We start from the raw sequence: 17,149 nt of genomic DNA, 5'->3' as shown, positions 1-17,149 counted from the left end.
TAACTCGAGGTATCACTGTAATTAACCCACACACACCCCAGCAAGAGAGCTTTGGGGCTGGGGTAGGAAGTCTTCTGGCTCACACTTAAAAATACCCAGGATTGTATCCACGCTGGGTTTGAGAAACTGTTTTGAAGTACAGGGATTGGAATTTATTTTAAATGATCGTGTTATACAGAGGATTGGCCACAGAACAAATCTTCAGGAATCGGCACATTGCGGATTTCGTAAAAGTGCACTGAACACATTTGTTTTGTGTTAGTCCTTTGAAACAGAATGACACATCTTCTAGCTACATAACTGTGACCTATAATTTTGTAATTCATGATATATATATATCTATATCTGTCATGCTTAGCCACTGTTCTCTTTCAAAGAGTGACGGTTAAAATGACTAGTTAAAGAATGATAAAAGCTGGGAGTTTTCTGCTTTTTCAATACATACCTATGGGCAAAGTGCGGGTGGCAATTCACGTTTAAGTGACTATGAGTACCGAATCAGGGGTAATCATTAAGAATTCTAGATCCATAAATCCAGAGTAAGAATTAGGAATTTGTGTAGGTGCATAGACTGGCTGGTTCCCTACAAAGTGTTAAAACTGTAAGCATTCGCACACCACATCCCCAAGCATTTCACATGGCTTTTAGTAACCTTTCTCCAAGTGTCTCTGCTCAAGAATTTGGCATGGCCTTAAACAAAAGACAACTAGTTTCTGCCTGGCTACGACAAGTAGAGGTGGAACTTGACAGCACAAAGCATATTCCAGGCTCAGAGAGGGAACCGTGCAATCAATGTGACAAAAGAGAGAATAAAACGGGGGAAATGCTTTCTGTTCCAGTGTCTTGAATATATGGAAATGTGTGTGGGGAAAGCCATGAAAGGCTGAGAAAGGGAGCACATCAAAAAGCAAGAAGAGGAAGGGAGAAAACATGTTTGATCCTGGGAAAAAGATTTAGAGAGGGGAAAGAAATGGCAGCCTGCCATCAGATCAGCCGTGGGCTGGTATATACTCTGGAGAAATCAAACACAAGGACAAGCCAAGGCTTGCATTGGTTGTGGCTTCCGAAAAAAACTACAGATAACTGCCCACATAAGCAGCACTGGCAATTGTTGTGCAACACTCTGCCCTCCTAGGGAGATAGGAACTGAGCTTTGATTTGTTGGCGCCCTTTGTGGCACTAGGGGGCGCTCTCCTACTGAACGGAAAGCAGGAGGACGTTCAGCACTGACCCTCGCACAGTAGATGTTTTGACAGGGACCCCCAAGGGAGCGATATTCCTTGTTTTTCCAAAGCTATGATGGAGAAATTGTGCACTCCTGGTTTTCAGGCAAAGGGTATATGGAACAGACCAACCTCCCTCATCCCCCAGCTCACACATTTGTCTAAAGAAACAAGTGGACTAGATTTGCCTCTGGACAAAGCGTCCTCATGCATACCCTCACAAATATTATCACCCACTTTGATTTTTTTTAAAAATAAAAGTTTCTGGCATTAATAGGACATGAGATGAGGCAAAGTGTACAGACACTATTCTCATTTGGGGGGGAGGATGAATTAGCTTGCTCCCCCATTTCAGCATTTTGCTTTGTGCCCACCCCCAGAAAAATTCCTGTGCTATTGTTATAGGTCCTGTTTTCCTTTTCCCAAATAGCAGTCTAATCAGATGCTTAATTGCCCCAGTTATCCGAACCGTATCTGTGGAGATTAATCTTATGCAAGGGTCAGCAAACTTTTTCAGCAGGAGGCCGGTCCACTGTCCTCAGACCTTGTGGGGCCAAACTATTTTTTTGGGAGGGGGAATGAACGAATTCCTATGCCCCACAAATAACCCAGAGATGCATTTTAAATAAAAGGATACATTCTACTCATGTAAAAACGCCTGACTGTCCGCGGGCCGGACTGAGAAGGCGATTGGGCCAGGTCCGGCCCCCGGGCCTTAGTTTGTCTACCCATGATCTTACGCCTTTTTTCAAGCACCTACTTGCCCTTTATGCTCTTAGGTATATGGCATCACGTTTTATGAGGCTCCTGGGGGCAATGAAATAAAGACCTCAAAGGACAAAAAAACAAACAAATGAAGAGCCGTGTACCTCCTTGCTCCTCCAGATTGTCTCTAATCAAAATGTGTGTGCAGTGAACAGCAGTACCCCTGGCTGAACTCAGCTAGCAGAGGAATGCTCATATTTATAGCACTGGACATGTACACGCCTCTTAATCCTATGATTTAAAGCTGGCTTGTGCCTCTTCTCACAATTAAAAAAAACATTCTCCAAGGAAATGCAAGAACCACAGCTCACCCCAGAGTCATCTTGCATTCTTCTGTGCCCAGGGACTGTTCAGTTTTTTGGACAAGATGTCATTATTTCTGGAAGTCTTAAGGTGGGAGTTTTAGGTAGGGTTGCAAGTCCAGAGCACTTTCCAGTTCACCTAGAAGAGCACGTGGACAACACACACTATGTTTCTATACCAGGGATGGTGAACCTATGCCCTTCCAGATTTTGCTGGATCCCAACAATCAGCCTGAGGCAACATGGCCAGTGGCCAGGCATAAGGCTGAATTACAGGAGGCAGAAAAACTAGCCCACCAAGAGCCATCCCAGAGGAGAGCATGCAGCCACAGGGAGATGCCTGCTCTCAAGAGACCCATCTTAGGCACCGTAGCAAGAGGCATTTTATGTGCAAGAGGATTAGTGAAGTTTTTCCTTCACTGTGAAACAAATAATATCCACTCACATCAGGAATTTCATTTCAATAAACCCCATGCCCTTGGCAGAAGATGATCTGCAGCCCAACCCCTGGGTAGAGAACAGGGAGGAGTTGTAGCTCAGAGTTACAAAACAGGCGCTGGAGGCTCCAGGGTCAGATTGTAGCATTTCTCAGCTCGATCACTTAACTGGATGTATTGCTGGAAAACGTTTTGGTAAACAGAACAAAGAGGTTGGCTGCTGCCAACTGCTTGACAATACGAGCTGGGGTTAATAGTACTGGGCAAAATAACCCACTGACCTGGTTCAGTGCGAGGCAGCTCCGTGTTCTCAACACCAATTTGATCACAGGCAGCTGAAGGGCAGATAAGAAAAGAGGCTGCAAGTTTGACGCAGCTCTACCTGCCTGTTCCCCAAGTCAGCCCAAGGTGCCTCTTAACTGCCTTCCAAACCAGCAGCAATCCCCCCTCACAGAAGACAACCCCATGAAGCACCACAATTTGGTTCGATATTTCCAAGCTTGTTTTCTACAGATGCCCAGCCTCTTCCATCGCTTTTAGAGATGAACAAGTCAGGATCAGCCAAGAAGCAAGCAGCCAAAGAAAACTAGATACACTCCTAAAATCAGGGGTGGGAGAGCTCAACCAGCCCAAAGACCAGGTTGCTCTGTCTTCCATCCAGTGAAGCAAGAGGTATCATCAGAGTTCAAAGAAAAGGCAGGCGAAAACAACAGAGGGTGCAGAGCACAACCAGTGGGAGTGGAAGGCCTAGGGGGAGGGGTGTGTGCCCTGTATGGCAAACAGAGAAGGTCCTCCGACGGCTGTAAGAGAAGCAAGGAGAAACACGGCTGTTTGGGGAGAAAAGGAACACAATGGCAGTCAGGCCCCGCCCCGGCCTGCAGCCTCTCGCTCTCCTGTGCAGGGCACATGACCCTGACAGAGACACCCAGTGTTCCTTCCACTTTGGCAACTGCTTGGCTTTGCCAGCCAAAACTCGTTGACTTAATTACAAGGAGCAGGAAGTCCGGACAAGGAGAGGCAGCCCCTTGCTGCTCCAGTAGAGACAAAGAGCAACACTGGGAAGGAGAGCTGAAGGCCAGGCTGGCAGATGGCCTCTGTACAAACAGCAGAAGGGGAGGGGGTGCAGCCGCAGCAGCAACAGGCCTCTTTCATTGGGGGTCTCCAAACTCTCTGGCCGCACCCAAAACGGGAAGAGCTGAGGGAATTGTTAAGACAAGTAAGAATGATCTGGTTTAGGCGCAGCTACTCAGGGATGGTCACAGGAGGGTGACCAGCACTAGCCAGAGCCACAGTTCTGTGATGAGAAGGACAAAGCCACACACGATGGGGGGAGGTGTTAATGAAAAGCCGGCCAACGTTTTATTGGGGTCTGAAGGCAAATACCACTCACAGCTGGAGCCTCCTTATTGGCATGAAGGGCCCCTCGGGGCAACGAAGCAAGCTCCCAACACACAATGCAGAACGCCAATTACGTTTTCTCGGTGTGTCTTTAATTCTGAGGTAAAACTTTTTTGGTTTTCCTGTAACGGATGCAGGGCACCAACTCAGCACCGGCCACACACGGATCGGGGGCATGGCACTCCCGCACCCCACGGCTGCCCTTCTCAGAGCAATACAAATGTTGTTTGCCCGCCCACCCAGTCGGTCAGCAAAGGGCATTTTCGCCACCAGAGCCTTTTCTACTCTCTAGGTTAAACCCCACTGGCTGGGCAATGCTTTCTCTCCTTCTCTATCGGCTATCCTAAAGAGGCATGTTTTAAACAGCAGCAATTTTCTCCTCACTACAGCAGCTCCACCAAACCCATCACACCTCTCTTGAGGCCTAAGCAGGCTCCAGGACTCCCATTTTCTAACCGTGCCCCCCTCCCTCCTTACAACAGAAGAGCCAAGCACCCCTCTCCCTAATCCTCTCCCAAAAGAATGCCGAATGTGGGCACGTATTCCTCCCTCCTCCCCACCCCCAGGTTACCCTTCGACAACTTTCCCCACCCTCAAATTCCTGCTTCTGTTTGGGTAGCTAACCCAAGGCACCAAATCGACTCCTGTGTTGGAGATACTTCTGGACAGCAAGGGAAAGGCAGGAGAGGCGAGGCCTCATGGCAGCCTCCCTACCTTTGCCAGTCCTCACCTCCAGTCACCCATCCGCCTGCGCACAGAAATACTGTCAGTGGGGGGGAAGGTCCTTTTTCACTTTTTTGCCCCTTAAAGGGCCAGTGGCACAGATGGGAGAGGTAGGACAGTCTCTTAAATAGTAGGTCTGCTACATCACTGCTAAAGAAATATATATATATAAAAACGAGAGGCTGGCGGCTCTTATTTCTCCCTTTCCGCCTATCACCACTGCCTGCTGCACCAGGAACTAGTTTGCGGCCGCAGAGATTCCAGTTGGAGGCAGCCTAGTGCAAGCAGGCCAGCAGACAGAGAGTTATCAGCAACTGGAGTCCCAGGTTACTGCGAAGATAGGGGCCGCCCCCAGGAGGGTTCAGCTGCTCCTTGCATCCTTTCCCGTGCCATCCCTGGTAACAGTGGCACTGGAAGTGGGCCTTGAGGAAGGCAGTGTCATCCTGAGAGAAGTTCCCCGTGGCCTCAAACAGCTGCTTGCCCTGCCCAGGAGCGTTGCGGTGGATCTCGAAGCTGGCTGGGTTGAGATGCAAGAAGACGTCAGTGTTGCTGAAAATGCGCCGGCAGCGCCCGTGGCCACTGCACAGAGCGTGGCTGCAGAGTTCGGCAGCTGTGGTCACGTTGACGATGTAACGGCCAAGGCCTTCCTCTATGTAGTTTTTAATCAGCTGGCACGTTTCCTGCAGAGGAGAGGATCCAAAATTAGCAACAGGAACTGGGAGACTAGCAGCTATAGCCAGGTGGTGAGATTTCACTCTTATTGAATCCCTGATGCAAGAAGGTCCAATGGAAGCCTCTATCCATCCATCCATCCTGCAATCCAGCAGTTTAGATTTCTGAGCCAAAATACATATCTGAGAGTAAATTCCATTTATTTCCATGGAGCTTACTTCTTGGTAAGCATGCATAGGGTTTCTGCCTTGATCAGTATTTATCCCTTTCTTAAACCCTAATAACACATTACTTATGTGTGGAGCATTTCTGTGTGGACCCATGCTTCCAAGTCCTGAACCCAGGTCTGCAACCCCGTCAGCTTGCACCCGACTTCGTCTGCAGAGAAAATTCAGAGCATGAGCACCTGCTTGTGCAAAGGGGCTGCATGCAATCAGGACACCCAGTCATGGAGGAAGAAGGTCCGATGGAGGAGGCAGGGCCAAAAGCCCAGCCCCCTCTGCTGACATGCCCTACATATTAATAATGCATGAACAGATGGGGCTGTATTTGGTAATGGGAATTTATCACTTCCCTCTTTCAAGAGGATGCACTGAAAAGACTTAAGACATCAGATCCGGATGACACAATCCCCATACTAGTCAGTACGGTTGCTTCACATCCTTGCAGGAAACTTGGAAGAACTGTTCCCAGAGCAGCTTCGCTAAACACGGTGCTTGAAGGCAGTGTTTTCAGCTCAATATGGCTACCCACAGCTGTTAGGGTGTAGGCTAGGACTTTCACAGCACAAGGAGGCCTCCCTCAAGACCGAAAGGCTCGAGTTGTGTACAGCCTCAGTCTCTACTATTTACATTGAAAGCAGTTATTGCCCATTATGTACTCTGGACACCAAAGGGGGTATCTCTCTATGGTTCCATCTCTTTAGGAAATGATGCATATGCTTGGTATCAACACTGGAATGGCAACTAGTTGAATTCAATACAAGGAAGTGCTATGGAGGCCTTGGGGGGGGGGACCATGCTCCCTTGGACAAAGTAGCAAAGCTCCAAGGAAGAGTGTCTTTGTACCCCTCAAAGCCAAAAGCCACTAGTAGTCAAAAGCCACCCTTCTCCCTCTAGTACCAGATGGTCATTGCATTGACAGTATCTATCTATCTATCTATCTATCTATCTATCTATCTATCTATCATCTATCTATCTATCTATCTATCTATCGTGTGTATGTGTATTTATGTATTGCTTAAAACAATAAACAGTGCAGCATGTAAGAGGCAACACAGGATCTGGGATTGAAAATAAAGCAATGGCAGTAAAGAGAAACAATACCAGCCATAATACAATACAAGCTAGATCTTTTCAGGGATGCATGAAATAGCCACTCCCTTGGGAGTCATGAGTTGCCAGGGGACCACAATTTGTGCTTGACCTATTAATAAAACTTACAGAGGGAAACAAAATTCTGTCAAATTTATCATGTCTTGTCATGCCTCTTACTACTCTGTGGTGGTATGTTAGATGTCCAGAAAGCCCATTTGTCCCACACCTGAGACCACCAGCGTTCCCTAGAGGGCCTTTCTGGGGTCTTCTGACATTCAGCAACTTCTAGGCGTTGCCAGTACCTTTGTCAACACATGCCTCTTCCCATACTTCTCCTGACAGAGAGAAGTGTGAGAGCCAGTGTGGTGTAGTGGTTAAGGGCGGTAGTCTCGTAATCTGGGGAACCGGGTTCGATTCTCCGCTCCTCCACATGCAGCTGCTGGGTGACCTTGGGCTAGTCACACTTCTCTGAAGTCTCTCAGCCCCACTCACCTCACAGAGTGTTTGTTGTGGGGGAGGAAGGGAAAGGAGAATGTTAGCCGCTTTGAGACTCCTCAAAGGGAGTGAAAGGCGGGATATCAAATCCAAACTCTTCTTCTTCTTCTTCTTCTGACAGCCCACCAAAAAGAGGCTGTGCTGATGCTGAGCTGCTAAACCGAACAAATTGCAGAAGTAGCTCCACTAAGAGGGCTGCCTGCTGAATTAAGACAGGACCCGACATGCTGTTGACAGAAGTGAGATCGAAGAGCCGTTTTATCTGAAAGAAGCTCCCTCTTGGCTTGTCTCTCTGTGGCTGGTGCGGAAACATACATACCCGACTTCTAGTGTTCTCTGCATCTCCCCAGAAGATCGCACCAGCTACCCCCAGAGCAGCACTCTCTCCGATGGTGGAGATCAAATCTTTCTGGAAAGAAACATCCAGGTAGTTCCACAGTTAGTACAGATACAGAATATTAGGAGATTAGTAGGATACTCTCTAGCTCAAGAATGGATAGGTTGCTGTATTATGACTGTTCCTTATTATTTAGTAAAAGGGGGTGCCTTTTAACACCAGTTTCAGCCTTATGGTGGAGAGAAAGGATAATTCACCTTTCAAAATACGCACTGTCAGATAAAAGCAACATTTCAGACTGACGAAGAGAAACAGGTGAAAGCCTTGCCTGGCCAACATGTGTGAGGGAGTTTCTTGTTGGTGCTGTGGAGGAAATGGATGAGGGACTGCCTGCCCCCCAGCCCCCCTGCCCTTGACGGCTTCATTCCCATGGAAGTAAGGTAAAGGTAAAAACGTAAAGAACCCCTGGACGGTTAAGTTCAGTCAAAGGCAACTATGGGGTTGTGACGCTCATCTCACTTTTGGGCCGAGGGAGCCGACGTTTGTCCACAGACAGCTTTCCGTGTCATATGGCCAGCAGGACTAAACCGCTTCTGGTGAAACGGAACACTGTAACGAAAACCAGAGTGCACGGAAACGACGCTTACCTTCCTGCTGCAGCAGTACCTATTTATCTACTCACACTGGTGTGCTTTCAAACAGCTAGGTTGGCAGGAGCTGGGACATTGCACCGGGAGCTCACCCTGTTGCAGGGATTTGAACCACCAACCTTCTGACTGGCAAGCCCAAGAGGCTAAGTGGTTTAGACCACAGTGCCACCCGTGTTCCATGGAAGTAATCTGTTAGGGTCACACACTTGCAGTGGGCAGGGTCAGAACCTCTCTACATGCAATCTCTCAAGAATCTGAAGATACAGAAAGAGTGTAGGGTGGTAGATTATCTTAAGTTAAAATCGCCACCTCTTACATTTTCCATCCGTCAATGCACATGCACCACACAACAAAGCAGGTGTCACCTGGTGTTGGTAGGCCAGAAAATTCCACGAAGGATTGGGAATGTCCCGCCACCCGAAAATCTGGAGAGTGGCTGCCAGTTCATGAAGGTAGTACTGAGCCAGACTGAGCAATGGTCTGATAGTAGACAGAGCAATGGTAAAGCACAGCCCCAATTACATGGAGGATTTACCTTCATTCAGTGAGCACTCCCCAATGCAACATGGGCAAGTTCAGGGACACATTGAGACATGCACAAGGTCCTTGGAGGAAGGCTTGTCCCCATCCTCACTTTCAGCATCTACATTTTCAGGCAGATCTGTGAACATGCCTCTGGTAGAGTACAGACAACCAGGACAAATCATGCTACACCAAATGCAGAGGTCATCCCCAGAGCTCAAAGGGGTTGGGTGAGGAGTGGAACTGCAAATTGTATTCTATGGATGAATAGGCCTTTAGGCATGTGTGGTTAAAGCTGCCATTTTATTATCAGTGACTGTTGCCAAGCAAGAAGGAGCAACAACAACTTTTTTAAAATACAAAACTTGGGCGTTACTACCCCTTGCCTAAACATGTCTGAAGTTTGTCATTTTAATTAGCGTTTCACTTACACTGCTTACTTTCAGAGCACCCTCTAGTTAATCTGAATGATTCCTAAGTAGCAGGGATAAAAACCTCCATTCACTAACTTCCACTCTATCCATGGGCAAAGTCAGCCACATAACGAGCAAGGGTTGCATTTTTGAGGCTCTAGAACTCACCACTGGCCACAGATTATTATTTTTTTCCAAAATGCTCAGCTGTAAAGTTGCTCTTGCCTTTGCTTAGAGATAGAGCATGAAACCAAGTCAAGATCTCAAAGAGAGAAAGACCCAAGGTGCGTGCAGGTATCATGCCCACCTCTGCTTCTCCAAACAGCGGATCTGCAAGGTGCAAACTTATTAAAGTAACTTACAAGGTAATTGCAACTGCTGACATAGGTGCCAACTCTCTGGGGCCCTGGGTGCCCGAGTACCCAAAAAATTCCCTTGAAGGGGCCGGGCACCCACAAATTTCAATGCCAGGGCCATGCACACTGCATGGCACCCATGGCCCCGGGCACCCACGGTTGCGGGGCCAAGCTGGCACTCCTGATTGCTGAAGTCTAGTTGTGTAAGGGCAGCTGAAAATTCTGTTTCGGAAACTTCCCCCACCCCAGCCAAGGCAATATAGAAGCGGTCCAGTCTTAAAACTCATCACAGAGCCCAGTGATGTACAAGGTCAGAAACTCTGGAAGGAAATCCCCCACCCTGAAGCTTAAGTGCCTTTCCTATTGTAAGTAGCAAACTCAGAAGTGATGGGTCCCTTTAGGATAGTCCCAGCCACACACCTTCTAAGATTATACAACAATCTTATAATGATAAAATAGCAATAACTGGGGATGTGTTGCAATAAAACGCTTTCCACCTAAATCTACTGTTTTCTGCACACATACTTGGGAAATGATTTGGAGTGCTCCAATATCTTTCAGAGTAAATTATGTTGTGTTTTTCATAATGTCTCATTACATGTAACATAACTTGTACACCATGGGTAGACAAACTAAGGCCTGGGGGCCGGATCCGGCCCAATTGCCTTCTAAATATAGCCCACGGGCGGCCCGGGAATCAGCATGAGTAGAATGCGTCCTTTTATTTAAAATGCATCTCTGGGTTATTCGTGGGGCGTAGGAATTCATTCATTATTTCCCCCCAAAAAAATATAGTCCAGCCCCCCCACAAGGTCTGAGGGACAGTGGACCAGCCCCCTGCTGAAAAAGTTTGCTGACCCCTGTTGTACACCATTCTCTTGAAACTCAGGCACCTTGTGTTTTTGGTGTTCCAAAATGCTTAGCTTTGGAGCATAGTGGCTAAATAAGCTTCCCTTTCATGCTGATCATGTGGCTTAAGGTCACTGGAGACTCTGCTGCAGAAATAGTAATGAGCCTTTGATTCCCCCCACCCCAAGGCCCCACATCACTAACACTACATTGCTGCCTGCTGCTTCCTGTAAGTCCAGCTAGGATAGAGAAGTTTTTTCCTATATGAGGGAAACAGAAATCATACTGCAATAGATTACCGATTACGATACAGTTACAGGGACCAACTATCTCAGAAAGCTTTCGCTCCCAAGTTGTGTGGGCCAAGGCAGAAGACAGAAGATAGTACATTTTTGCCTATGGACTAGCCAGTCACATCAATCCTGACACTAGCCTCAGTGGTGCTCAGACCTTGGGGGCATCTGCATGATCCTGCTGCATCTTACAGTGCCTGGTAGCCTCAGAAGTTACCTTGGGAAACTGCAGGAAGCAGAAGCAATGCAGCTTGGCTTTCAGCACAGATCTACACTCCAAAGGCCGTGGCACCATGGCAAAGGACTACTCTGAAGTTGGCATGCCTGGATGCTCTTCAAGCCAACAGAACTTGGGTCAATAGACTACATCCCCTTACCAACCCTGTGTGCTTCAGTGCTCCAGAACTAAGCCCACCCACAGGAACAATTTGGAGTGTAACTTCCGACTTCTCCAGCTCAGTGGTCCCCAGTGGGCTGGACATGTATCCAGCCCAATGGCTCCCTATTCTTTAGAAAAGCCCTTGGCAAAATGCCAGACTAATGATTCTTTCTAGGAGAATTAAATGCCCATAAAGAACAGCACTTTCTTGCAGCAGTGCTGCCACAGCCATACAACTGATGAGGGAGACAGACAGAAGCAGCTGCCTCCTTCCCTCCTCAGCCCCACCCTAGACTTCTTAAGTTTCCATTACACATCAAGTCAATTTGCTTAGGACCAAGATAAAGAAGAAGTCCTTTCCCACCTCCCATTGTACAGCAATTCCACAGGAACCACAGCTCACAGGTGCTTCCTGGGAGCAGTCCCAGCCCACAAAACTTTGGTTGGAGACCTAATTAGACCAGAAAAAAGCTTCTGATAAGCAGCCTTTATCTGATCATGCTTATCAGTTATTACCACAAACTAATGCATCTCAGTTATTGCTATAACAGGTCTGAACAACGTTTGACCCAGGAAGGCAAAAGCAGCTCACCAGCTAGGTATTGGTGGCCAGCTAAGTGCCAAGTAGCCTCCCACCCTAGCCCCATTGTTCCAGTGTCAGGCAGACAGCACACCAGAAAGTTTATTACACCCCTGGAGAGTGCCATACATTGCAGGTGGATTACCTTTTGGGAGGGTGGATCACAAGCTGGGCTGACCTGTCCTTCAGACTGCTCCTCTTCATGGGACAGAAATCCAACCCCAATGGCCCTGGATTCTTGGCTATTTCCCAATTCCAACAGAGTAACATTTACCAGATAGGAAAGGCTTTCTTACCTCGCTTAGGACATTCTGTGTGCGTATATAGGTGGGCCTGGTGTAGACAAAGACCGGTAGGCTATAGTTATCATGGTGCTGCTGGGAGATGCGAAGGGCCTCTCCTACCCGAGACCTCACAAACTTGCGGCCATTTGTGTGGTTGGCCAGCACCTGCTCCAGGTAGATGGAAGGGTAAAGGGCAGTGCTCTCCTTCCAAAGCCAGAAAAGATGGTCGTTGCGTGACTTCTCCACATCTGGGCAGCACCCTGTGTAGCTGTCCTGGTTCTTACTGTAGTCGTGGTTGTAGCAGTCGGGGAAGAGGTAGAAGCCCCACAGCTGCCGGGGGCGATAGTACTTGGCGTATCTCAAGGTCTCGCTCATAAACTCACGGGCATACGACTCAAATTCATACTGAGCCTCCTTCTTCACCTGGTCCTCCAGCAGGTGAGGCTGCCGAGCCTTCACAAGTAAACGGGAGACATTGCGGTAGATGTCTTTCGACTGCCAGTTCCGGACCCAGATGGGTCTCCACTCTTCCCAGTCGATCACAGCCAACCCCTCCTTTGTCTCAGTGCGGATGTATTTCCTAATACTAGATTCCAGTTGGTTCCGATGCTGCTGTAAATTGCTGTTTTGGGGGACACCCCCATTCACAGCCTTCCCCCCATCATAGTAGGGATAGAGGCCCAGGCGCTCTTTATAGAAAATGGTCAAGTTCTGGTCCACAAAAAGTTCATTGGTCGAGGCATGAACGTCAAAGATGCTGAGATCTGGCTGGACACCATAGCGAGGCTTGCACTCCTCGGTTGGCGCATTCCAAGCAACAATGAAAGGCCTGCGGGTGAGAATGGGGGTGAAGGCGGGCTTCTCTTCGTCCTGCCCAGGGGCGCCAGCCACAACCAGGAACACAAACCAAGTCACTTCCAGCACAGAGCTTCCCTGCATCCTCTCCAAGTGGTTTGGGGACAAGGTGGTGGAAGGTTGCAGGCAGAGCAAAGGCCTGCAAAAGAAGACACAAGAAGAGCAGAGAAATGTGTGGTTATGCTAAAGTAAGGAAAAAGAATCACACTTTTTGACCAGGCGCAAGCTCCTTGGTACAACAGTATAAGCTAAAGGCGGCCATTTGAAATGCTTCTTTGGAAACAAAGGAAAAAAGAATTCCTCAACCAGAACTTTTATCTCTATCAGTAAAACTCCTCCCTCCACTAGTCTTTATCGTACTCAGAAGGTGGGAGCTAATTGGGAATTGAAACACACACACACACACCAGAGAGCTGGCCTAGTCTGGTATACAATGACTGTGGCAGTGTTCAGAATTTAGCTATTATTGTTATGATCCCAACCCCCTTTAAAAAAAAACCTGTGGCATCTCAACAGGCAACATGCTTTTATTTTCCAACTTTCATACCCGTTCCCAGAGCTCCGTCTGCAATCTGGCGTAACCCACCATCTGCTACAGGCCTGAGAGTTGGAAAAGTCTACAGAGTCTAGCAAAAGCATGGCAGGCACAATCAAATAAACAGCAGCGGAGAGCAGAGCAAAACCTGGCAGAGAGGTTCTCAGAGCCTCAAGAATCAGCATGCAGGGACACATGTGTCCAGAAAACCAGCCGCCTGTTTGTTTAGTGGCTTCAGGCCTGCCAGCACTGCAGAGATACTTCCTAGACAGGGCAGTTCTTAAGGAGAACTTTCCTGCTTTCTTTTCCCTGAAGGCCCGTCATCAGCATAACCCTAGACTAACTGGTGGACCTAGAGGGAGAAAGGGCCATTATACAAGCATACAGATTGTACAAAAGCACCATTGGCCTCAGGAGGAAAATGGGCAAGTAAACAGAGAAGTTAGCCCATCACAACCCTGGCAGCAGAAGCCTTTCACTAAGGAAGCCAAGCAAGTGAGACCTCAGCTTTGATGACCCTTATCACTTCCGCTGAAAGAGAGTCCAAGAGCTACTTTGAAAGAACTGCATTTAAAGCCTTCCCCAGCAAAAGATGGTCCTCCAATATCAGAACACTTTTTTAAATTTATACCAAAATGCCTACCTTCCTAACATGAAATTCAGTATTGTCAAAATCAACACCATTTTAATATTTAATATTTTAAAATCAACACCATTTTAATATTTTTGTAAAAAGAAAGTCATCCTCTGTTTGTAAAATTTTGCTTCCCCATTATACACTCTTAACATCTTGCTGATGAGGAACAACATAGCTTCTAAAGTTTTGGGGTCCCCCCCCACAGAAAAGTTCACAAGGTGAACTATTTGGTGGAAAGAAAAACCCCCTATCAAATAGCATTTGAGAGGAAAGAGTTGTGGGGAAATGTGGATGTCAGCAACTGAACTAACAGAGTCACTTTTGAAAAAAAGAAGAAATCGCTTTAAAGACTGTTACTGCAGCGATCGGACAACGCTAGAAGAACAGGCAGCAGCAAAAAGTGGGAAAACTTAGCTAGAAAAGAAAAGAAAATCAAGACCCAAGTAGTTACTGAAGCCGGGTCAGCAGAACAGATGCAAGAGCACTTCCACGTGCTAACGCAAACACCAAGTCAAATATTCCGAGTTCCGAGCGAGCGTGATCTTTCCAGCAAAAAAATCTGCCCACTAAAAAGCAAGTAGCTTGAAACCGGGATGTTCAGCCAAAATGCAAACCAGAATCACTCGCCGCAAAATATTCAAGCGGTGCACATAGGAAGGGGCCGGAAGAAATAAGTTCAAGCGAGAGAGAAAAAGATATTTTCCATTCACTGGCTCGGCTTCCTCAAAAGGGCATTTCATCAACTAGGAGGCTTGCCAAACCAAGCAGGGAAAGCGATCTGCAGTCTTGCAGAAAAACTTGCCCCTGCACAGATGCGCTAGGGGACCCGAGAGAGGAACAGCTAAGCAGAAAGAAAGTACTTTAGGAAAAACCACACTAAACACACACACACACCTCCTTCTCCTCCTCTCCGATTCCCTGCTCAACTTCAGACACTCCTTGCCAGCCAACTCTAAACCAGCCCTGAGGGCTCCTCGAGCCGCATCTCCATTGTCCTACAGTCCTGGGGCTGGGGGCGGGGAAGCTCTCTGGGTCCCCCACTGTGCGAACTCACCTGGGTACTTAACTTATCACCCCCCTTGCCAGCTTAAGCAATATATCCTCCTGGGCGCAGAGCAGCCTCTACTTAAAGGGCACATGAGCCCAGTACCACCCACCCGCTTCTCCGGCAAGTCCGCTTCTCCCTTAAAAGATCAGAGCGAGGGACAGCCCATTACCGATTTGAGGAAAGGGGGAGAAGGGGCACATCATGGAACAAGCCTTCTGCGGACTTTTGCGCGAGCAGCAAGAACCGAGAAAGACGTTTGAGAGCTGATATCCTTGCACACTTTGATTTTGCAACGCTCGGGTGCAAATGGCGTTGTTTCCGCCGCCCCCTCAGTACTGTCCGATGTGAGTGCTCCCCCGCCTAGCGGAGCCACTTGGTACAATCCAGCTGCTTTCCGTATGCCAAGTGTGGCTTTGCCTCTTAAAGGGAAGCGAACATCTCAGCAGTCGGGTGGAATGTAATATGGTAGTAGGCGAGGTGCCAGGAAGTTCGCAGACCCCGGTGAGCGAAGGCGGTTGCAGTCACCCCCCCACCCCGGCCACCCCCAGCCTCTACAGGAAAAGGCGATGGGTTTATGGAGGAGTGGGGCTTGAGTTGCCAGCCACTCAGAGCTCTTCTTCGCAAGGGGATGCTCACTCGGGATCAGGAAGGCCAACTTGGCTCCGCGACTGAGGGTGCCCAGGGCCATGGGTGCCATGTAGTGTGCATGGCCCTGGCACTGAAATTTGTGGGTGCCCAGCCCCTTCATGGGGAATTTTGTGGGTACTCAGGGACCCACCCAGGCCCCTTGGGAGTTGGCACCTATGCTCGGGACTTTATTCAAAGTAGAAATTGCCAGGGCTCAGCCCTGGAACTAATTTCCAGCACAGTACCAGAAATCTGGTAGGAGTGCCCCTTGGCATGTGCAGAGTGCCCTTCCTTCAAAACTCAACACACTCACAGCAACCCCACACTGTGCATATCATTAGAGAATAAAGCTCCTCGATCAAAGGTTGCAACAATTTATATCAAGCTCAGCCAGCATAGTGCACTTGATATGTTGTTGGACTACAACTCCCATCAGATTCAGCAAGTTCGTGCGGCCAATGATCAGGCATGGCAGAAGTTGTAGTCCAACGTCGGGAGAGCCCCATGTTGGCTGCCCCGGTTCTTATCATTTATGTACACTTACATGAAAGGTTTAGAGTGCAGCAAACTTTACATACATCGTGTGTACAGCAGCCCGGCAAGTTACCTCTGTTATACAGTATTATCCTCATTTTTGCATATCACAGAGTGAAGAGACTGAGACATGTTCATATAGTGAGTTCTTGGAGAGGAGAGATTTGAGTTGGGGACTTTTCTGATTCTGAGCTTGGTTGCAGGAATTGTGCCACACTAATTCTAGGCAGGACTGAACCCCATCACCCCTCTTTTTAGCAATTACGGTAAGTGCTGGGAATGTTGTAGGCAACCAGTGCTATCTTCATTTTACAGTGGAACCTCGGGTTAAGTACTTAATTCGTTCTGGAGGTCTGTACTTAACCTGAAACTGTTCTTAACCTGAAGCACCACTTTAGCTAATGGGGCCTCCTGCTGCTGCTGCACCGCCAGAGCACGATTTCTGTTCTTATCCTGAAGCAAAGTTCTTAACCCGAGGTACTATTTCTGGGTTAGCAGAGTCTGTAATCTGAAGCATATGTAACCTGAGGTACCAATACCTTCTGAAGCTGCCCCCTTTATTCCATCCCATCAGAGTCCCCGTTCATTTCTGCCTTACTTTCTCTGCTGAATAAAGTGTTTTTCTTTCTTTCTATGTAGTTTCAGAACAATGGCAAGGGACAGTATTTTATATGATCAAAATTATTTGTTTTAAACCATCTTTCCTGTTTGCATGGCTTGGCATAGACAATTAAGCTCGGCCCTTCCCCAAAACTGCCGCTATAATGAAATGGAGGTGGGGTAGGACTGGAGTTCATGAGAAAGAGAAACTGTAGAGGAGGGTAATGGAGACTCCTGGCTGGCTATTACTGAGCTTCATTAATGCAAAATTCTGGGGTTCATAGTTAATGAAGTTCTATTTCTGGCCTCCCAAGGAGCC

General features: G+C 48.0%; 1 protein-coding gene across 3 annotated transcripts; it reads right to left on the bottom strand.

Annotated features, from left to right (window-relative positions):
- Positions 1-4,063: 4,063 nt before the first annotated feature.
- Positions 4,064-15,376, bottom strand: HYAL2 (hyaluronidase 2). Of its 3 annotated transcripts, none has more exons than XM_083603464.1 (4): positions 15,076-15,376; positions 12,007-12,988; positions 7,651-7,740; positions 4,064-5,528 (listed from the first exon to the last, which is right to left on the bottom strand). In XM_083603464.1, the coding sequence occupies exons 2-4, from the start codon at positions 12,931-12,933 to the stop codon at positions 5,124-5,126; spliced, it is 1,422 nt and encodes a 473-aa protein (XP_083459590.1). In that variant the 5' UTR covers positions 12,934-12,988; positions 15,076-15,376; the 3' UTR covers positions 4,064-5,123. The 3 variants fall into 3 exon arrangements, with proteins under 3 accessions (XP_083459590.1, XP_083459592.1, XP_083459591.1); XM_083603466.1 differs by having other exon boundaries at positions 4,064-7,171; positions 7,451-7,740; positions 15,076-15,230; XM_083603465.1 differs by having other exon boundaries at positions 14,916-15,185.
- Positions 15,377-17,149: the final 1,773 nt, after the last annotated feature.

Source organism: Podarcis filfolensis (assembly GCF_964270895.1).
Source record: "Podarcis filfolensis genome assembly, chromosome: 2".
Taxonomy (NCBI): Eukaryota; Metazoa; Chordata; class Lepidosauria; order Squamata; family Lacertidae; genus Podarcis; species Podarcis filfolensis.
Note: the sequence above shows the minus strand (reverse complement) of the source record. Positions and strands in the feature narration are given on the sequence as shown.